Genomic DNA, 23,359 nt, shown 5'->3' with positions numbered 1-23,359 from the left:
AAAGATGCATACAAGATGAACATGTATAAAAGCCTCAGTGCAAGACGTATGAGCAGTGCATAATTTGAACAGTAGAGGTCAGTATTGTTAAATTTATTGGTTAAATCATAAAACATCTAAAACATTAAAGCTTACTGAACAGTTTTGTAACCCAAGATAGTAGAAATTACTTTTAAAAAAATTATTATTTTTATATGCTGGCTAAAACTTTTTTGTCTTTGATTATGATACATAAATTATTTCTCATTAAGTGCTGCCAGCAACAGTATGTCTTGGATATAACAGCTGTTCCTTGCTTTGGCCTCCCGTGACTCTCGCAGAGTGATTTATTTTTCCTGATATTTGTGTAACTGCATGACTTCACTCTATGATGTAGCTCTTTGGTCCTGATTGACTACCGCATTGTGCTGCCCAGCTCCTGCTGGCCTTGTGACGGCCCCCGCTGTTTCTTAAAGGCCAGTCTGTCTGCACGGCATCGCAAACCTCTTCCCCATTTCTCTCTCTCTCTCTCTTCTTGTCTCTGTTTTTATGTCTTTACTCCAGCAAACCTGGTTGCAGCATTGAACTTATGTTCCTCTGTCCCCTCTCCTCCTCTCCGCCACCTCTCTCTCTGTCTCTGCTGACTGCTCATTCCTCTTTATGTTCCAAGCCATCTGGGCTTTGCAGCCATACACTGCTCCAAGCCATCTGCTAGAGAGGTTTCCTATGGTCTGTGTGTCTCTGTGTGTGTGTGTTGTCTTGTAGTTTTGGCGACTTGCTGTCCTTCACTCTTACGGCCTTCGTGGAGCTGATGGATCACGGCATTGTCTCCTGGGACACTTTCTCTGTGGCCTTCATCAAGAAGGTCAGCCAAGCAAACGCCTCATTTAACAGGGCTGAGACTTGTATTCATAATGCTGCTGTCATACTGTACTGAATATTAGCTGGAAAAGTTTTCATTTAACAGTCACATTATGATTATGATGGCCTCTGTGACAAATGCAAGTTGGAAGTTCTGATACAGTCATTTAGCTAACTAGTAGCATTTCTTAATTCCTCAAAATTGATGATGATGATTTTAGTTTAGTAAAGTCTTTTGAGTAATATGCAGTTAGCTTCTTGCAAACGTTTGTGAGGAGAGAATGTAATTGTGTATCAATGTTTATCAAATCAGGAATTACTCTTAAAAGATAACTGGTCAGGTTACATGACAAGATGTGAAAGTATGTTATTGGTGTGACATTCCTCAGCTTTAAATATCTCATGCATTTATGATACCTACAGAAAAACATGTGTCATGCAAAACAATAAATTATCCATGTTCAGTTTGCACCCTAGATTTTAGAACATATATATTTGTAGATCTTCCTTTTGACACATAATTAGTTGTTAATGTACATAGAAAATGTCACAACTTAAGTACAAGCACATATTTGTATAGACTCATTACTTCTGCGCATTAACAGTATATTTGCACAGTTATTGGCACAATGCACCAATCATGTATAAGTGTTTTAATGCAAATATAATCTATTTTGTTGTATTGATTAATTTAAACAGCCCTGTATCTGTTTCCTACCTATTTTTTTTACCTCTTCTCGTACTGCTGTAATGTGAATTACTCCTCTGGGGATCAAAAAAGGCTCCTCTTATCTTACTCCAGTATCTATGTGTCACTAAAGCAGAACATGTGATAAATTTAGTGTTTTGCACAGATGCCCTCATTTCTCCTCCTCTTTCTTTTATGCAGATTGCCAGCTATGTGAACAAGTCAGCCATGGACACAGCAGTGCTGCAGCGGTCCCTGGCCATCCTGGAGTCCATGGTGCTCAACAGTCAGGATCTTTACCACAAGGTGGCGCAAGAGATCACGATCGGACAGCTCATCCCGCATCTTCAGGGGTGAGTGGATGAACCAGTAATGTGTGTGCGTGTGTGTGTGTGTGTGTGTGTGTGTGTGTGTGTGTATGTATGTGTGAACATACATTATGTTGATTTATTTCTGAAAGCATCAGTGTCTCCTGCACAGTGAAAAATGCATTTGAACCCACATGAGCAGCGATAATTAACTGCTACTTTTTATATTCGGTATTTCTGTTTGTGCTATTTTACAATTCCAGGACTGACCAAGACATTCAGACCTACACTATTGCTGTCATCAACGCTCTCTTCCTCAAAGCTCCTGAGGAGAAGAGACAGGTGAGGCTGCTGCAGTATGCACACACAACACAAACATGCTGCACTGCATATATATTTCATGATGCACTGGGCATTACATGGTACATTTACATTATCACAACATCATTTTTGTACTGTAAAATCATACCTAGTGAGTGTGTATTTTAGTGTTTAAGAATTTTCAATGTCTATAATGCATTGACAGTCGAGTATAACAGTAAAATGTATAATGGAAATAGTGACATAAGTGAGTCCTGACAAACCCCCTCATTCCCTACTCATCTTTCTTTCCATTCCCCTCAGCAGAAGCGACATTTTTGCTCAACTATACACTCATCTTTCTCTCTCTCTCTCTCTCTCTCTGTCTTGCTCCCTCACCTATGTCACGCTTTTGCCCCGTAGCTAACCACATGATCCCTTGCATCAGCACCATAGGGTCCAGCGATACGCTTTGACATTAATAATGAATGATGCTAACCCGCAGCTTCCTCCTATGCAGCATACAGGGTTGAAGACACTCTATGCAGAAATAAGCTTCACAGCACTACTGCATATAAATTGTATCACACTCAAGTTGTTGAAGCGCTTCATTGACTAAGGCCAAATAAGTAGATTTTGACAATTTGACAAGTGGGGGTCTGCTCAAACCAGGTCAGTGTGGTTGGTTGGAAGCAATTCTAACTTTATTGGATTGTTTTAGGTGATAAGTGAACAATTCTACTTTTGCTGCGGTGCAGACATGTGTGGTAATATAAGTTTACTGCAGCCCGTTTTATATCTGCAGAGAGGCAGCACCTGTTCATGTCACGGATGATACATTGTAAAGCATGGAAGAGGTTAATGGCACTGTTTTAGTTCACAGTAGTTGCGATGTGTGTGTCTTCAAGCACAGGTGTGCATGCGTGTGCCTGGACTCAACCGTCAGTAAAGCTATTATTATGATCCCCCAGTCTCTCACCATTCTGCTGAGTCCGTTGCCTCCCTCCTCTCCCTCCGCAAGCTGCGCCACTGACAGAAAATGTTTTTTTTTTTTTTTAAACCTCCTCTCAGACTTTTTTTTTTTTTCTTTTCCCACATTCACTCACTCACCCTCTCTGTGTCTCTGTTTCTGACTTTGTTTCCTCACTGCACACGATATGGTAGTTTGATGAGCACATTGTGGACATCCTAAATTGTCCCCTGACAGTAAGTGCACCCTTGATTAGCACACTTTGTAGTTTGCACTGTAGAAGAAATTAGTTTAGTGCATTAACTATCCCTTTTTAAGATTTAAGTTCTATTTTGGGATGGCTTCCTTATGTTTTTCATGGCCTATCACTGCATACTTTGCAGTGTGCCATGGCAGTTTTTTTTTTTCTTTTTTATTTTGCCCGCATTCATTTTTCAATTCAACATAGAGAACCCTAAGAAATGTGTTGTTTTTTTTTGTTGGTATATTGTTTTGTCTGATCTTTATCCCTCTCACTCTCTCTCTCTGCTCTCCCTAAATTCTCCCTTTCTCTCTATCTCTACTTCTCCCTCCTTTTTGTTTCTCCCTCTCTAGGAGATGGCCCATATTCTTGCCCAGAAACAGCTGCGCTCCATCATTCTCAGTGTAAGTCTAACTGTGCCCTTCTCAGGTGTACCTTCCCTGTCTCTCTCTGTCTGTCTGTCTCTTTCTATGTCTGTCTGTGTCTCTTTATCTCTGTTCAGGTTTATGCCTCTGCACCAGTGTGATATCAGAATGGAAAATGACACCTGCCACCTCTGCCTCGGTCTCACCCCGCTGGTTATTATCTACTGTACTCACTTTCTCACACCTGTTCCCCTTTTCTCTTTCATCCTCTCCCTTGTGTTAAATCTCATTTCTCCTTCTCCCATTCCCTCATCTGACTTGTGCCGTCTAATCCTCGTCATTCACTTCCAAATCCTCTTATTCTCCTTTTGTTATCGGTTACCGTCTTCCTCCAAAATCCATGTCTCGCCTTTCTGACCTCAAACCCGTCCTCTCTCCTTCACCTCGTCTTTGCAAATCTAACACCTCCCTCCTCTCTGTCTTTCTCTTCCCTGCTCTTCTACCCATCCTTCCTTCCTCCCTCCGCTCCCCTCTCTCTTTCTCCTCTTTTTGTCATTCACGCCATGTAGAACGTCATCCGGAGCCCCACACCCATCAACGACGAGATGGCTCACCAGCTGTACGTGCTGCAGGTGCTCACCTTCAACCTGCTGGAGGACCGCATGATGACCAAGATGGATCCCCAGGACCAGGTGAGGACTGGGATTGATGCAGGCACAAATAACTGACAAATGAAAAGGTGGTTAGTCAGTCTCTCAATACTTTCCAATTTCCCCAGCCTTTCTGTGGCACTCAGTTCCAAGCCTGTTTATTCCTGAAAATGTTAATCTTTAAAAATGGGTCATGAATGTATACTTTCATTTTTAGAGAAGGATTAGTGATATTCTGTAAACAGCTGGGCACAGTAGTTTTAGGAAGCATTGCTCAAACAGGAGTAAACTGTGTATTTGTTTGGGACTATTTTCAGCGGCATGAGGGATTGACTCACAACAAACACAACGCAACACAAAGCCCATTTTTATTATAATGAAATAACATGTCATGGTGCAACATTGTGGCTCATTAATATGTTTTTAGTAGTTTTTTGACAACAATGGAGCTTTATGACGCTGAGAAATAAACAATATCAGGCTTTGAATACACAAATAATACTTGTTAGTAGGATCAATTTATGTTGCTTTTGGTCTTTTTATGGGATTTGTTGACAGTAACACAAATATAGAATATAACCAAACTTATCAGTTAAAATGAGAGGTGTGCAAGACAGAATAATAAGAAGTCTGAACATAGCATGGCTTACAATACACAACCTCAGACCCTCCAGATGCACAGATAAAAATCCCCTGTAAACCATGTCAGGAAAAAAGAGAGGTACATGTCACAGAGGGATCCCCTACCAGGACAGCAGAGCATGCCACAGCTGCAAGATGTAAACAGTCATTAATCTTTCATTCTGCAGCATGTGGGAAGTTTTGGCCTGATCCGGCCGGGTTTCAGAAACCAGTTATTGTAGGTAATAAAAACAGTGGGAAGTGTGGCTGTTGGCCAAATTGCCTTGGGCACCACAAGACCCCAGACAGCGGAGATGAGGCAAAGAGCATTCTTAAATTATGAAATGGTGAACGGAGGGACGGACAGATGGATTTATGAGCAGCACTTTAATATTCTTCTCTGCATGTGCAGGCTCAGAGGGACATCATCTTTGAGCTGCGAAGAATTGCCTTCGATGTGGAGAGCGAGCCCAACAACAGCGGCAGCATCGAAAAACGCAAGTCCATGTACACCCGTGACTACAAGAAGCTCGGCTTCATTGTAAGTTTTTTTTTTTTTTTTTTTTAAGAATGCCTCATAAATCCTTTCATTTTCTGATGACATTCTCTGGCTCAACACCACACACACACACATACACCTCACCACTGAAACCAGAAAAGAAAGTATGCGCCAGTGTCTCCACAAGGGATGGCTGATAATTGGAAATGATTGTCCTCCACTTCAAAATTTGCAGATTAGAGACTGTGTATCTGTCTGGGCATGCCAGGAGAGATTGGTTGTGTGAAAGTGTGTTTTTCTCTGTGCATGTTTTCACTCTATCTTTCTTTTACCTATCTTATTATACTGTGTTTCTTCCTAAGGCTTTTTCATCTTTTCTCACTCACATTCACTCTATGATATTTCTCTGTTTACTTCTACCATATGTGTGTGAGTGGGTGTGTGACTTTGTGCAATATGCAGTAGTCTAACTATAGTATAAGAACTTGAACTAAACCCACTGTGGCTTGTCGTAAGCCCAGAGCTGCTCCATGACTCTTCCCCTCCACACTCCCACTGCAGTGTGCTCTGTAAAGATAAGGCCAGTTAGACGGCCTTGTCTCCACTAGTGTGGAGAAAACCCACCCCAAAATCTTTAGTCTGTTTACCACACTAGACAGCTTACAGACACACAAACATACTGTATTCATATACACAGGCCATAATTCTCTAGATAGACCTGCTGAGATCAATTGTTTGTGTTATAATGGCGTCAGGTTTTTATGCTTCTGCGCCAGTAACAGCCGTGGCTGGAGACATTATGTTTTAGGGTTGTCCGCTGTCCATTCTCATGAACGTGATATCTCAGGAATGCCTTTAGGGAATTTCAGTACATCTGGCACCAATGTCCACTTGCACTCAAGGATGAACTGATTAGAATTTGGTGGTCAAGGGTCAAAGGTCAATCTTATGAATCTGGACAGACATGAATGTAAATTGCAACTTGACTGGTTGGAAGAGGCATACGGGTATTTCTAGTTTAAAATGGGGATTGTTGCACATGCTAGAATATTTTTTCATGTGTCCAAATGAGGGTATCGTTTAAGATATGCATGTGCCTGTTTGTTCTTATAAAGCCTATAAGTCCGCTTCCTGCCAGGAAGAATTACAAAACTGATGAGCCAGATCTCATTGTCCTCCGTCATCTTCCACCTTCAACATACTGTCAACTCATGTCTTCAGAGTGATGTGTTTGCATGTGTATCCTGGATTTAATCATTAGTCGACTGAATTTTCTTCAGTATCTGTGAGGAATTAAATGTGAGAGACCATGACAGCCCAGACAGTATCTATTAGCATAATATATTATATTAAAATGGTATTTGGTATAATATGTTAATATTATATTATATTTAGATATTATGAGATCTGTTAGTCTAGAGGCTAGAGAGGAAGGCTTATTGCTGCAAAGGCCAAACTAAAAATTGTTCACATTATTGACGACCATTTTGCAAAGCACACAGTGAGTTCTTCGTCTGACTTCCTGCTGTTCCCTCCAGACAAGCACCGGTTTTTCTACTGAATTTAGAAAATAAATCAACTTGCAGAGATATATAGTCAATCACAGTAAACCTGAGCATACTTCTGTGCACCAATCAGAAGTCAGCGATCAAAATCTGATGACAGTTTCAAGGTTATCTGCTTCAGATGCCAGGCCACTGTCAAAAGCAAATCTTCATCAGAACTGTGCGGATGTGCTTTGATCAGAATTGATAGTGTTTAATTTTGAATAAACAATATCTAATCATTTTTTCCCCAAAACTTTGTTGCTTATCTTATACTTATACTTGTACTTTTAGTGTGTTCTCTTGCTTGTTTTATACATAGATTTTTTTTCTTCTGTGTAAAACATATTTGAGTACTTTGAAAAGCACTCTATAAATAAAATATCTTATTTTCTATCTATTATTATCTGTTCCAAGATAATATCAAGCCACTGCAAGTTGATATTCAAGTCATAGTATGAACAAAATGATCATTCACATAAAGCATGTTTTGGTATACAGTTTATAGACAACGTGTGTGCTGGGAAAAAGAATATGCTCATTGGATTTATATGGATTCATATATTTAAAAAAGAGATTTGGTAATGTGTGTTTAAGTACGTTACCTCCTGCTCTTCTGTCTCTCAGAACCATGTGAATCCAGCTGTGGATTTCACCCAGATTCCTCCAGGCATGCTGGCTCTGGATAACATGTTGTACTTTGCCAGACACCACCAGGACGCCTACATCAGGGTAAGCACACACACACACACACACACACACACACACACACACACACACACACACACACACACACACAGTGCCCAGTGTTATCTATGGTGTTGTTAAGTTTCTCCTTCCCTCCAGCTCATTCGCTTGTTTGTAGATTCTGGCTCCTTTCCAAATAATCTCTCAACGAAAACTGCATTTCATAAATTTGCTCAGCCCAGACAATACAAATGATTCCTTTTACATTTTTACACGACAGATAATATGATTTGATAATCCTGATGAATAGATTAATATCACTGATACAGTTAGTGTAGTGATTGTCTGGAACGAGAAGAATTTCACTGACTTTTGTGATTAGTGCGTTTGCTTGTTCGAGTTTCCATTTAATAAATCAGGTTTGTTAAAATCATTTTATGGCAGCTGTCCAGCACTGTGTGGTTTTTTCACATTTTGTATGTACACATACGGCAGTTTAATCACCACACCTGCACGTCTATGTGTGTGTGTGTGTGTGTGTTCTGTCTTTATGTTAATGTGTAACACTCATAGTCTCTAGAAATGAAAGTTAAAAAAGATGCCGTTAGTAATGCCGACTCAGCCCTTATCAGTCGACAAGAAGGAGCAAACAGCCTCCAATTTCCCAAATTAAACTGTCACCTGTTAAAATGATTGGGACCTTGATGGCCTCATTCATGGCGCGCTGCCACCATCCACATAATTACAGTGAATTTTTAGCTGTTGAGAATTCATTTATGCTTTTCGACTTCCAGGCAGGTAGTTTAGAGGGTCGGATAAGGTCAAATAATGACCAACAGTTTGAACCATAACAGCAATTTATGAGAAAATGATCTTCAGTATGACTTGTCAGTGTGTCATTAGAATGTAATACAAATATATTTTATACAGTAAACAACCAAAAGCACTCAGGGAATGTAAACTTCTGGCAAGGCTGCATAATCCTCTTTTTTAAATCTGTTTATGTAATATAAAATGATAAGATGTTTTTAAACCCGGTACGTGGAGGATCTGAGAATTTCTGACTTTTTCCAAAAAGATATTGCAGCAGACCATAATGGCCTCCACTACCCCTTCCCCCACAGATTCAGCCTGGTCACAGTGAGAATAAATGGGATGAACAACACACGATGCAGTAATCATATGAATATTCTACACATAGCAGCTTTAATCTGCATTTGGGTCCGGGAATGCATGCTTCTTTTTAGAATCCCCAAATCCCAGAAATATTTACAGCAAATTTTGATGATCATGTTGCAGGAGCATCTCCTATGAATAGGCAAAATATCCTCAAATTTACAGGATTGATCAGCATTTTAGGCAGCTTGAAATTGGTACCTCCATTATTTATGGGTACATCTGTTATTGTATTCAGAGGGTAAAATTTTGCTTAAATATTTGACCATTTTTAGCACTGAGGAGATACGGTCCTGATGTTATTTGTCTGGCTTAATTTCTAGATTGTTCTGGAGAACAGCAGTCGAGAGGACAAGCACGAGTGTCCGTTTGGCCGCAGCAGTATCGAGCTGACCAAGATGCTCTGTGAGATTCTGAAAGTGGGCGAGCTTCGTAAGTCTGCATCAGCAACCGAACACACTCACACACCTTCCACAACCAGCACACTGTAGATAGTAGTTCTTCTTAATCTCATTTCATTTCTTTTGCTCACATTATCTTAAGAATGAGAGTATAGACAGTAGAAAAAACAGCTCAGGGAGTACTTTACCCAAAGAAATACACATATTTATGTGCACAAAAATACAAACATCCAGACACTCATACTCACAAGCACACACATTCCCTCCCTGTTAAGATGAAAGCAGCCATTATCCTCAGTAATTGTGCTGCCGGGAGTTCATTATTTAGTGATGCACCTTGCCCCCATTGAGACCCTTTCAGTCTAATATACCGCCTCTGGGAGGCACACTGCGCAGAGAAAGAGATGCTGTGCCCACGTCCGTTCCAAATTGATGTGCCCTTTTCATTTGTTTAACTTGTTTAAATGGGCGAGTTGGTCTCTGTTCTGTTCCAGACTGACCCCCGCTGCTCTCTGTAGGGAGGGAGACGGCATTCTTAGCTCAGTTTTAAACTGATGTGCCCTTTTCATCCTCTCATGTGTTTTTTTTTCCTTTTTCACAGAGGATTTAGACTTCACTCTTGTCTGCAAATTACAGCAAGGATATTAGAGTTTATTTGGTGGAAAAAATAGTGTCCACTTCTATATCTCTGCCTATAAAAATGCTCAGTTGAATTTCATCCAAATATCTCATCTGTCCTTAATGTTATTGATAAAAGTGCCAGGCTAGGTTTCAGTACAAAATAAGGTGATACAGCAATAATTTTTTAACATTTCTAAGCATATTGTAATTTTCCCGGCCCCTTTTTTTTTTAATATGCTCTTATCTCTGCCAGACTCTGCTCTAATGCAAAATGTCTCCACCTTCCTCCCTGTCCTCATCAAATTCTGAGTACACAGTCTGCAAAGGCAAATGGATTTAGATATTTATTGTGACTGGGAAAATGCCGTCAACACTACTTTATTACACAAATGTACTAACCGACAACAGCCTTCACCTGGAGAGATGGGGTGGGTGAGTGGAGGGTTTTGGTCCTGGTGAGGGGACAGGGTGGCGGCAGCGGTCGTGTCTCCAGCTGCGTAGTTTTGTCTCTGTGGTGCTATGTGATGTGTGAACTGGTGTGCAGAGACAGCGTGCCGTGCTCTTTGGCTGGAATGATCTCAACTACCTTACACACATGGACACACATACACTCAACCTCTAGTTTGACTTTTTTTTTTTTTCATTGACGTGGTTGCTCTTTCTCCTTAACTTTTTGTATTTGTGTGTGCGTGTACTTGTGCCTATGATATATTTTCTGTGCCGTGTGTCACTGGGCTCTATTTTTATTCAGCCTGTCTCATTAATTTTTATCCGAATGTGCTCCACTGCACATGCCCTTTTGACCTTCTCTCTTAGTGGACTGAATTTGCTTTAGTCTCTCTTAGAAATATAGCTTTGACCTCAATCATGTCACAATACAGATTAAGCAACCAGACTCGTCCCAGATAGGGAAAAGACAACATCTTTATCTCTAAGGCTTTTCTAAGCATGTAGTTGAAGTCTTATGCAATAGAACTAAATCTCTAGGATGAATGCCAGGCTATAATTGTGACTAAGACGTTATTTTTGAGCGACTTGCTTGTTCAAATAAATAGATCTGGGGCTAGTGCGAGATTTCATATAATTACAATAACAGAATATGCAACCAGACCTACAGATTTTGCCTCAACATATTGGTTTTCATGATAAACTTAACATTTTCTAAGCTTTTTTTCCAATAGCAAATAGTGTTTTCTATTATTATTATCATCATTATTATTATTAAATTACGGTTATGTTATGAGACTTAAATTTACCCGCAGGACTGAATGCTGAAGTTGAATCATAGCAGTGACCTTGACTCATAGTTCTGGGCCTTTCTATTCCCAGTGGCTGTATAATGTCCTCTTTACAAAGGCTGTTAGTCTGAGAGACTGAACCTTCCATTAATATTTATGATGTTATATAGTGTGGTTATGTGTGTAAAATATGGGGACAAATAAGAATTGGTAAGGTGAACCCATAACCTGCAGAGAAGGACATATCTGTCTGCTAAGTGCTGCCAATAGTATGGACACCTGGTTAAGACGTGACAAAGTCCCATATAAGGAAGTAGGTCATCTGTGGTCACACAGTTAAAAATATATACATGCAAAGGGAATACAATAAAACAAATCACTTGCAGGAAATCACTGGGGACAGGAGAGGAAAGACAACATTTTGATATATTTATATTTACTGCGTCCCAAATCCTCATGTTCCCATCCATCTTTGTCACCACTCCAGTAAATATTTGCACAGACTCACAGTGCATTATATGTGTCTTATCCTTATGGGAGGAAGCCACTGTGTACCAGACTAGTCATCAACTGTACTGCATCTTCTCTTGTACAGAGCCAAGTGCATTTTCATACACACTCCATTAGCCCTGCATATATTAACTCTCACTAATGATTGTATGAACAGGATGAATGTATATTGGGCCAGGCAGGTGTTGCGGATGCTTTGTGAGTAACGACTGGTCATTAGAAAGATCGTGTAAGTGTGTGTGTGTGTGATGTAGGGGCGTGAGTTTGCATTTTCCCAGAGGGAAGTGAAAAGAGAAATTAGTCTCAGCTCTGCACTGACTGTCATCTGGTTGACCTTTTGACAGAGAAACAATGAAATACCTGACACTAATCAGGATGTTGGAGGGTATGTCTGTATCTCTGTAATGTTTTATCAGTTTTGATGGTGTGGTGTGTAGTAATATTAGAATATGTGGCACAGTATTTCTCCAATAACTTGAAGTACGATAATGACATTGTAAGCTGGTTAGTTTTGGAGGATGATATTAAATGAATTTGTTGATTCCCTGACTTTTCATCCAGCACCACCAGCAAGTTGATGTTTTCACTTATCCTGTGACATTTCTTAAGATAGACCGGCACAAAATTTCAACAGACAGTCATGGTTCCCAATCAATGTACCCTAATGACTTTGGTGAAAGTTTGGATGGATTGCCATGAAATGTACAGATATACCTGCAAATACCTGCAAAACCAATGACATTCCCATTAGCTGTACTTTGTGTTAAGTGATAATTAGCAAATGTTAGCCGCATGCTAACTCACTAAACTGAGATGGTGAACATTGTAAACATTACACCTGCTTAACATCAGCATTGTCATTGTGAGCACATTAGCATGCCAATGTTAGCATTTAGCTCAAGTGCAGCCTCAAAGGGCTTCAAACATGGCTGTAGACTCTCTTTGTTTATCCATCATTGAAAATAAGCCTCAGTACTGCAGGTGATGTAAAGCGTGCAACTACATACTGATATTTCCATTGAGGTAGCAGTACCCTCGAAATGATTTATGTAATACGTAATGCAAAGCTGCTGGTGGACATCCAAAACCTCATTAAAGCAAACCAGAACAGAAGCGCTCTGTAATTCTGCATTAAAAAGTCATGGTTGTCTTTCAAAAACCGTTTCTATAAAAACAGTCCAAACCCCCGGTGCAGAAAGAAAAAGACTTAATTTCAGCTTTTTAAAATTTTCCCCTTTCTGCTCCACATCCCTTTGTGGATAAAGGCTGAAGAAAGAGACAGTGGATTAATGGGGACAGCAGTGACGTCTTAATGGCTCATTTGCTCTCTGTGTCTGTGTGAAATGCCAGTGTGGCTCTGGCGGGGGCCAGACGCTTCTTGTTTTCTCATGAGGATGAAACACTGAGGGATTCTGGATTTTCCGGGGGTGCTGTTGAAGTTGCTTTTCTTCCCCGCTCGCCTCTTCAAACTCTCTTTCTAGCTTGTTTTTTCTCACTTTTCTCACTCTTCATTCTTTCTATCAGGCTCTCGCTCTCTCTCTTTCCTCTCTATGGGTCTAAAGAACATCTGTCCCTCTTAGACTTGTAATCCTTTCCCATGCGTTCATGCTGTGTCTCTCTCTTTCCATCCCATGAATTTGATGAAAATGACACCAATACACAAGCTAGCAGAAACCCCAATCCTCTTTTAGGCCTTCCAAGTGTGGAATACAGTTTCTTCAATTCCATTTTAACTCTCTCATTTAAAGACATTCTTCCCCTTGGGTTGTTGAGATATTTCTATGCAGATTTGGTCTGGAGAAAGGAGAAAAGGGAGCTTGTTGGTTGAATCGGTCGTAAGTGCTGCTAGACTCTACATAATTCATAACCCTATCCAGGTGTCACTCTGGTCCTGTCTTTCAACCCCTCCCCACCACCCCCTCCCCCCAACCCACCCCCACTCTCTCTCTCTCTATCACCTTCTTCCATTAACTCATACCCTCTCTCTCTTTTTCATTCTCATATTTGTTGTTGCCCTGCTTCAGATCCTAAAAGATTAATTGTCCCACCATGTTCCTGCTGGAACACAGGGCTTAATGGAATCTGCGTCTGTGAGGCGCCAAGCCATGACTTTTTCGACTCTGCTGTTTAAGCCGGCCCATGGAATATTTATGAAGTTATTTAGTAAGGGCCGGGCTCGGTGAGTAATGGCCCTGCTTGGTGATTCACGGTGTGGCGTCTCATTGCTGAGATGGAGAGCTGGGTGGCGAGCCATGGCAGGTCTGGGCATGGATGCACTCAAACTCAAAAAAGGGGACCAGACACATGCATTTACACACACACACACACACACACACACACACACACATGCACAGGCAGGTCTGGGTAAGCTCCACACTGATAGTCACATGATGTCCTAATATTTATAACTGTGACTTTCAACAGCCAACGTCAGAACAAAGGGCCGTGTTCAGCACCATGGACAGCTCCATTGTACATGGTAGCTCATGAGCATTGTACAACATCACAATTCATGTGGAATATTTGTATTGATTTCCTATTTGGGTGTATTTATTGATATTTTTTTATATCTATATGTTACCTCTCCTCAAGGACAGCATTATGGTGTACATCTTCCTTTTTAATGGCTTAGTTATGTGTGTTGCATCTGAATATTATAGGCATAGGCTGAGACACAATTGTGTTGGCTAAAATAAGGCTTCCATTGTTCCATATATTCCTTATTGTCAACAGATCTCATGCAAAGACCAAAACCAAAAATGCGTTGGTCCTTACATCAGTACTTTCCCACTACCCTATGTGTGGCTGTCAGTCTCAAGCCCCTTCGTTTACAAACAGCTCACAAATACAGTGTTTAACAAAACTGAGTTCACTAATTAAACTATAATGAAAGGTCCATATTTAAGAGCGAACTGAAACAAAAGTAAGCACAGCATTCATTAGTGAGACTCCATTATTTTATTTTGTAATATTGTGTATACCCGCCTTTAATTTTGATAACAGATTTGATCCTCCTGGGCATGGATGATACTAGTCTTGCCCAAATCTGTGGAGAGATGTTCTGTCTTTCCTCACAGATAATTCTTTTCAGCTGCTCTTTGCTGGAGGGGGTTTGTTGCTCTACATTCGTCTTTAAAATACTCTTAAGGTGTTCTATTGGATTCAAGTCAGGGACGTACTTGGCAAGGTCATAGTTTTCACTTTTTTCTTCTTTAAAAACTCTGTTGATTGTTGCAGTGTGTTTGGGATCATTGCCATGTTGGAAAATTCCTCTCCTGCCAACCATCTTGAGACTAGGAGTCATCTTTTCATCCAGTATTTGGGTATACAAACTTGCATTCATAGTGCCATCTATAAATGTCATCTCCCCTACACCTTTTACACTCATGCAGCCCCATATCAGCCCACTCCCACCTCCATGTTTCATGGTCGACACTATGCAGTCACTGTGGTAGTCCTGGCCAGGTCCATTTTGGTTTCATCTGAATGTTCCGCCAGTATTCCAGGAATAGAAATATTCTTTTCATGTTCTTTGGCAAACTTTAATCTTGCAGTTTTGTGCCGCACTGTCTGAGCAGTCACTGAAACACCAATTTCCACAGATAATCCTCGTGCCAAGTCAGAAGCACTTGTCCGTCTTGTTTTTTAATGCAAGGTTACGGCCACTGCACCTTCTGTTATTGGTAGTATGGGTATAGTTAGTTGAAAAGTTGTGTGTGTGTGTGCGCGCATGTGTGCACCTGAGTGGCTTCAGTACACTATGTGTGTATACAGTATATTCAAACCCAGCAGGTGAGTAAGAGACATCCAAACACTCATTAACTCCCACTGTAATGACATTCCTGAGTTGCCCGCTGTGCTCCGATAAAAACAACAGCAACACACACAAACACACACACACATTATAACCCCTGTGAAATGCCACAGTGTGAGGTTGAAATGTAGTGGTGTTTGAACTGACCCACTGTTTTACAGTGTAGTAACACATGTAATATTTCAGATTCTCGGACTGTAATAACTAAAGATGAGCTAAATTATTTCTATCTATGGAAATGGGGGAAAAAAAACAAATTAATTTGACATTGCACATCGCATCTGGAAGGTTTTTTTACCCAGAGGCTCTTGTCCATGTTATATGGAACATGGTTTCTACTACTGTTACGAGTAATTAATTGTCATCATTCCTCATTATTCTAAGTTTTAATTATTTTCCATGAATCTCATATATTAGCACACAGGTTACTTGAGGACTGAGAATCAGAAACAGTGAATTAAGCTTAACTTTGGTTAAAATATGACTATATGTAACACTCTTATGAGGTAGATTATGCTGCAGAAGTGGGTTGAGAAATTTCTCTGGACAATTTGAGTTGCCTTGAAGACTTGAAACCAACCTGAATTCAAGCACATGCATCTGTGGTTCTGAATAAAACCTAAACACTTTGCATCCACCTCTGAAGCCTACAGGGCTTTAGTGTAACTCAATAGATTCTGAGTGTATCACTTTAACAGGATTAATTACATTTCTGACCCACTGAGAGACATTTTTCCTCACATGCTGACAAGTCATTACGTTACCCAGTAATTAATATGATATATTAGCAGTTGCATAAGGGCGAAATATGAGCAAGAATGGGACTTTCAAAGAGGTTGCTTAATAAATCTCAAGGTAATTTTCCATATTTGTTTTTAAATTACTAGTAGTTGTCAAATTGCGTATGAAACATAGAGGCCAGTCATGCTGAATTATGTTGCATGAATATTGTTGTGCATGATATGTTTGTATTCTGTCTCATTTATCATTTTCTCTAAGCCATTGCTTCCATTACTGAAGTACTGCAGTGGAATGAGAATTAATGTCCGAGATCAAACATTAGTATGCTAACATTATTGTTACCTGAACATTAGCTTAGAAACTGATCCCATTTGAAATGACTTGTTAAGTCTTAAGGATTTAGCCACTAATCCCTCCCATAAGTCTCTTCCATGAATCACGAGCGAAGTGGATGATGGCGAGTAGACGAAAGGCCAAGCGTAGAATTCCAAGTATCCCTCAAGTCGTGGCACGAGGATCTGTTTGGCAGTCAGTAACCACTTCACACAGTTGTCAGTTGCAGCCTTGTGTTTTCAGAGGGGCGCGTTCTTCAGGGTTTTCCACTTCGTAGCCTCAGGCATACACCAGCGAAAGGTTTTTAAATTGGAGTAGTGCACAAATAACAACAAACTTGACAGACGGGTACTTGAGAATCTCAAGTTTTGATCATCCGTGGAGCTTTTTTCAGACGCTCCTGTCCCTCGTCAGCTCTCAGCAACCCTTGGCGGACTGAAGTGGTGCGGTGGATGAAACACAACCAACCTTATGACAGGGCTGCAGGTCTCATTTTACTTGCATGTTTTCGTACTTGTAGCTCCATGGATGTAATTTAGCATCAGTCTTTCACCAGCCTGTCACCATAACTCATGCCCTCAAACTTTCTTTTTATTTATTTGTTTCACTTTTTTCTTTTTTTTTTCTTTTTTTAGGAACTATACACCATGCTCTCAAAAAACTGAAACTGTTTTCCTGAAAGGCCTCTTACTAGCAGAGTTTGTCAAGGGTGAAATCAAACAAAACAAATGCAGTGAGGTTCGGTTCAGCTCAACCTCACACACACACACACACACACACACACACACACACACACACAGATAAACAGTGTAGTTGATTAAAGTACTTGCCAAAGAAACTGAGATCTCAGAATAGGAAAAAGTAAAATTACTATTTAATTCAATTTTAAATGAACGTTTCTGACATATAAAGACTATAATGCAACAAAAAAACAGCAGATACAGAACAGAACAAACCTGGGTACTAGAGCTAATAAAAATAATGGATAAACCAATCAAAATAAACAAATTACAAATAATATACTATGTAGAAATTACAAAAGTGGGGCAATATACAGTATATTCACATTAAAAATAGATGGAATATTTATTTCATATTACATTTCTTTCTTTACAGAAATTACAGAATGAGACCAAGAAATTCCAAGAATAGAAATTCAAACACAGATTCACGAGAGGCTATGTCAGAGATTGATTTGAACTATTCAGGAAAATCAGGCTTTGACTCATCAGAGGTGAAGAGCAGTCCTTGAAGCGTCAATAAGCTCTGCCAATGCAAGTTTAGCAATACTTTTGATATCTTGTTTCCAAAGCGGACGAGCTAAAGTACATTCCTACGTTAAATGTACATGCACATGCTGTTTGTGTCTGTGTGTGTGTGCACATATGTGAATGTAATAACCGTGTGTTGTTTGGTATAATTAAACAATTCTGTTTCTCCACTTGGGAAAACTCAGACAGGTGGTGTGTGTGTGTTTGTTAGCATGAGTTACACCGTCTGATATGAGATTTTTCTTCAGAAGTATCTGGCCTGAGGTGCATTATTATAGCAGTCAAATCTGTATGTATTAAGATATGAAAGACATGAGTTGTGTTTTAGTATTTTTAATAAATGCAACCTGGCGCAGCACAGATGTAATAGAAACATTTCAGCTGGATGCACAAGCCTTATTGTATTTGAGAAAATATGAGGTCTCTATGAAAGCAGATGCTATATTTGTTGGAATACGTGCGTGTCAGTCGAGAACGCTGATGGATTCGCTACATTCCCTCCTCAGTCTCGTTTTCCTTCTCTCCATCTGCCGCTCTGCTATCCCTCGCTCTCTGTCGTCTGTCGTCTAATGCGTCTCAACCATTGTTGGGGACTCTGCATGCTAAAATGGTTTAGTTATGTAATTAGAAACCACAGTGGAAGTAAGGCTTTGACTTTTCCCTGTTTTCATTCTTATCTAACTGAGGTTGTTTCTGTGCTTCTTTCCCTCCCTGAAATGAAATACTTGGTGTTTGCAAACTCAAAAAATATATTAAAAAACAAATCAGTACTGTAGACAGATAATTTGTACGCTCTTCTTGTTGTGCCTATTTTTTCATCATGCATTCCAAAGCAGAGACTTGAACTAGTGACCTCATTCTTCTGGCATCCTTATTCAATGATCATGAGATTTGTGGAAGGGAAACTCAAACTGGGAGAACAAGTACAGCTCTGCTGCCCTGCTGGTGTGTCCCAAACATTATAAAACTGATCGTTTCACTGATTGTTTGATGAAAAACACACAAAAAACAAATAGATTTCCAAAATCTGGACACATTACTTTTTAAAGTAACAAACTTTGCCCAGTATAATCTAGTTTACACGGCTAGCTAGTTCTTAATTAGCTTATAATATAATTTCCCTGCTGAATTTAAGTAATAATTATAGCAGCAATTCCCGCACTGCCAGTTTTATAGCTGTTTGGCCAACTGAACATCTATCTGATCTGAACCGGAAGCACATGCTGTAAAAGTTACTCAGGAATCTGTATTTTTGAGCCCATAACACATGTACATTAGAGCTTTTGCCCTAGCTGACTCCCTATACACATGAATGGCATAAAAATGATTTCATAATACACCTCTTGTGGCTTTTGTTTTACAGCCAGTTCTTTTGTAAAAATTGTGCATGAAAAAAGTCTTTCTGAGTCCAAGGGCATCACATAGCCTGTCCCCAAGCAGAGTGTATGTAATCTTGCAGTTAGAACCCAATTTGAAAGCATAAACTTTCAAAATATCCGAGATGAAAAGGATCCATATGATTACTTTTCCCAATTCGAACAACCATGTCAATGAAAATGGTGGTAAATAGATAAATGATAAATTACATAACTACAAGCTTATTGTAACCTGGAATAAGCCTAATATTGATTTCAGGTGCCTGTACATGATGCTGTGGTGTTGTTTCCTGTAGCAAGAGAGCTACACAGTCAGCCTGCTAAGTCATCCACACAGCCGCGGTTTGCATCTCTCTATACCTGCTGCCTTTGCATCCTGCACACACACACACACACACACACACACAAACAGTGACTGGACCGGAAAGATGGTGCTGACGCTGCTCACTGGACACACACACACACGCGCACACACACACACACACACCCCTTGTCACAGTTGGACATCAGGGCATGCTGGTATTGTAATTAGAGTGAGGATGGCACTTTTCACTGTGTATTCATCATGTGGCATAGCTGCAAGGTGACTCTGAGGGTTGTTTCGCTTACTTTGCGCACACACACGGACACAAATACACACAAACAAATACACACTGGACCTTGACAGATGTCAGGGTGGCATTCAGCCCACACGTTTCTCCTTCGAATTCTCTCACACACACACACACACACACAGCTGCGAACACACACACTTTTAGCACACATGCTTAGTCACCTCACTCTTCTCCAGGACTCATCTGTGTGGTGGCCAGTTGAGAAATTAGCTCTTAGTTGACGTCACAGAGCCCTCAGTGCCCTCACGTTGAACGGACACCGATAAGAACATGATGGGCGACAGCTGTCCCACACTCTGTCACGCTTCCATTCACATACACACATACACAAAGACAGTCACACATTCACTTCAGGGTGATGACAGTGACCCTCGATCTCAGCCCAACCACACACATCCCAGGAGATGGATGGACGGAGAGAAAATGAGAGGAGAGGAGAACTCTCTGCAACTTCTGAGCAGTCGTGCTTCCGTGACGGTGTCGTGTGATGTTGTGGAACGTCACTGTTGTCTGTTGTGTGGATAAAAAAAATAAATAAATAAAAAATATAAAAATATTTTTATACAGTCTATGGTTCAAGAGATTCTAGTTCTGCAAACGTTTCCATTTCTATGCATTTATATCTGATTTGACTTAGCTAAATTGAAAGTTGTTATTGTAAGTTAATTTGCTTTGAACAGTTTTCTTGATCCTTGACCTAATAAAATTAATTCTGGACACTCTGCTCCCAAGAACCCTGCCAGGAGATAGCCATGTGAGTGGGGTCTAGTACCGAATTGATTAGTTGACTGATTAGTCGCGCAAATTAACAGTAATTTGAATTGCTATTTAGGTCATCTTTAAAGCAAAAATACCAAACATTCACTGGTGTTGTGAGAGGATTTGTGGCTGTCTCTTTACATGTTTAATATCTTTTGGTTTTGGACTGTTGGTCGGATAAAACAACCAATTTGATGATGTGGCTTTGTAATTTGTGATCTTTATTTTTCACAATATTACAACATTTTAAAGATGAAAAATTAATCCCAAAAAAAAACTGATAAAAGGAAAAATGTAGCTAATTTCGTTAGATGGGATGTTAGATCCCTATAGAGTTAGCTACAACAGCTAATACAGAAGGCTCTTTACTTTTGTTAGGACTGAGTGATATAGGTAATATTTAAATTTATTTGGAAAGCTTTAGGAGACGTGCGCTGCCTGATATACATGGTTTTGCCAGATCTTCATGTTTTCCAAATTCTGCAACAGAAGTGACAAGTGCTAAGTTAGCATGACCCTTAGTCAGAATTTCCACAAATATGAGATAAAACCAGAATTTTCCTTTAAACAGACAATGAAAATAATCATTAGTCCTACATTCACTTATTTACTAGTCTCTCTATAATACATACAATGATTTGCTCCAAATTAGCTGCAAATTTTTGGGATTTGGGACACTTACTAATCACCGTAGTTTTTGTGTCATCACTGACACTGAAAGTAGTGCACATGCCATGGACACTACTTTTTCTTTTGTTCCTTTGTGGAATTTTTGAAGGAACTACATAGTGGATACATTCACGCACAATTTGGACACTCAATAAAATGGCGGAGAGTAAAATATAGCGCTCTACATATTAAATAGAAAGTGATTTTGGACACAGCCACTGTTCAATTACAGCACAAGGCCCTACAGGAGGTATTGACCCTGCCGAAGTGTCCTTGCCATGGACAGGGGTGCAGTTGTGTAGCAGGATTTGTATTCTCTCTGAGTAAAAGAGCAAAAAATAAACAACTGTTGCACCACAAAATCTACTTATATTTTCTAGTGGCATTTTGTCATAAAGTGTTGTACTTTCACTTTAGAAGTCCGACTACATCTGTTGATCCATGTGGGCATATGGTCCAGCATAACCTAAACTGGTCATCACAGTGTCCTGTTACCTACTTTATGGGTGGAACAGGCACCGAACATCTGGCTGTGCAGATGGACATATAGGACAAAGAAAACTCATTACAGCCCATTTTCCATCCATCTAATTTGTCTGCTGGGGACCCATATGCTTTGTCAAAAAGAGTCATAAATTGTAATTTAAATTGAGAGAGAGTTCATATCTACCCGGCTGTTTCGTTGTCATCTCGCAACAAGCAGATCTCATTTTGTGCATGTATGTGTATGTGTGTGTGTCTGGCTTGTGTGACTCATCCATCAGAGAGTGTCAGACTCCTCAGGCACTTGATGTGTCCAGTCGTCCACCCCATCTCCCGACCATGTAAGCCTGCCCGTGGGAGAGAGGGCTGTTTATCAGCGAAAGGAAGGAAGAGAGGTTTTACATAAGTCGTTTCAACCAATTAAGAGCACAGTTCAGTGTTCAGAAGTGCTTAGCCTCAGGTTTCTTAGCTGTTTGTCAGAGCATGATGTAGTCTTCTATATCCATTCATTTTCACATAGAAAATAGATTGCAGACAGTAAAGAGAGAGTAGATAGTGATTTACAGTAGGTTCAGTATTTCTAATTAGATGTATATAGCTCATGGTGTCATCGCTCAGTCTCAACCCTTTGTCTCCTTATAATAAGACATTTTTAAAAGTAGTTGTACTTGTCCTCTGTCCTTCATATGAAGACCATAATTACAGATTGTGGTGCTGAAAGAAGTTTTCTGATGGTTCCTGTGGCTGGTAACGGTAGCCATGTTCAGCCAGGACAGTATTTTATGTATAGTGGATGTATTTCATTAATGTAGCTTCAGTGAATAATGCTGAAGCATAGCTTTGGTTTTTTTTTTTAAAGGATGATTTAAGTCCAGTAAAGATTAGAGCAATAGTTACCTAATCACAGTAACATGACTTTGCACTCACACAGTGCCATCTCCGTTCAGGCAGAAAATTTTAAGTGCACTTGTGCAGTGGTGAGAATGATTCAGTCATGACATTTCAGCTTGCTGGAAAGCAGCTGCTATTCTGGAAAAGGAAGTACAAAAATGGTCTATTTGGATTCCTCATTGGACAGAACTGTATATTCACACAGTTTGTAATTCATAAAGGCTCAATGAAATATTGTGCTGTCTGGTAGTAGTAGGATTGCATTATTTTGTCTCTGTATTCCAGTGCATTGAATTTGAATGGAACAGTAGTTATGAGGTTCAGGTGCTGACTTTTAGCTACAACTTGAGGGTGTTTACATCCACATCCAATGAACCATGTAGAAATTGTGGCCCTTTTTATACACAACTCCCAAGAGTCCTACGCTGTAACTTCACCAAATATGGATATGAACACCCTGAAACAGATAAAAATCAACACTTTAACCTCAGACATTGTTTCATTTGAAACCCAGTAAGCTGCAGTACAGTCAAAACAACAGAAAACAATGTGCTAATACGGACTACATGTTATGTTCAAGACTATATTTAGATTTTAGATTTTTTACTGTAAGTTTCAAGCTCCATACTGTTTTCTTCATCTCTGAAGTCAGAGCAGCTGCATCCAGATTTCCCTCCTCTTAAATTATTTCCTCAGCGTGGGTGAATTTTATTTGTTTGATGAAATATTCAGTGATCCACGCGCTGTAA

At 39.9% G+C, this 23,359-nt stretch overlaps 1 protein-coding gene across 3 annotated transcripts in view; it reads left to right on the top strand.

Moving 5' to 3' along the window:
• Nucleotides 1–23,359, top strand: part of elmo1 (engulfment and cell motility 1 (ced-12 homolog, C. elegans)) — a 107,672-nt gene that overhangs the window by 53,364 nt on the left and 30,949 nt on the right. For all 3 annotated transcript variants that reach the window (XM_042436039.1, XM_042436037.1, XM_042436038.1), the window contains 8 exons: nt 745–844; nt 1,730–1,881; nt 2,100–2,178; nt 3,701–3,751; nt 4,282–4,404; nt 5,396–5,524; nt 7,654–7,758; nt 9,213–9,321. In XM_042436039.1, coding sequence (XP_042291973.1) covers nt 745–844; nt 1,730–1,881; nt 2,100–2,178; nt 3,701–3,751; nt 4,282–4,404; nt 5,396–5,524; nt 7,654–7,758; nt 9,213–9,321 — 848 coding nt within the window. The remainder of the gene's footprint in view (nt 1–744; nt 845–1,729; nt 1,882–2,099; nt 2,179–3,700; nt 3,752–4,281; nt 4,405–5,395; nt 5,525–7,653; nt 7,759–9,212; nt 9,322–23,359) is intronic.

This window comes from Thunnus maccoyii, chromosome 15 (assembly GCF_910596095.1).
Source record: "Thunnus maccoyii chromosome 15, fThuMac1.1, whole genome shotgun sequence".
NCBI classification, from domain to species: Eukaryota; Metazoa; Chordata; class Actinopteri; order Scombriformes; family Scombridae; genus Thunnus; species Thunnus maccoyii.
The sequence above is the reverse complement of the archived record's forward strand: the minus strand, read 5'-3'. Positions and strand labels throughout refer to the sequence as shown.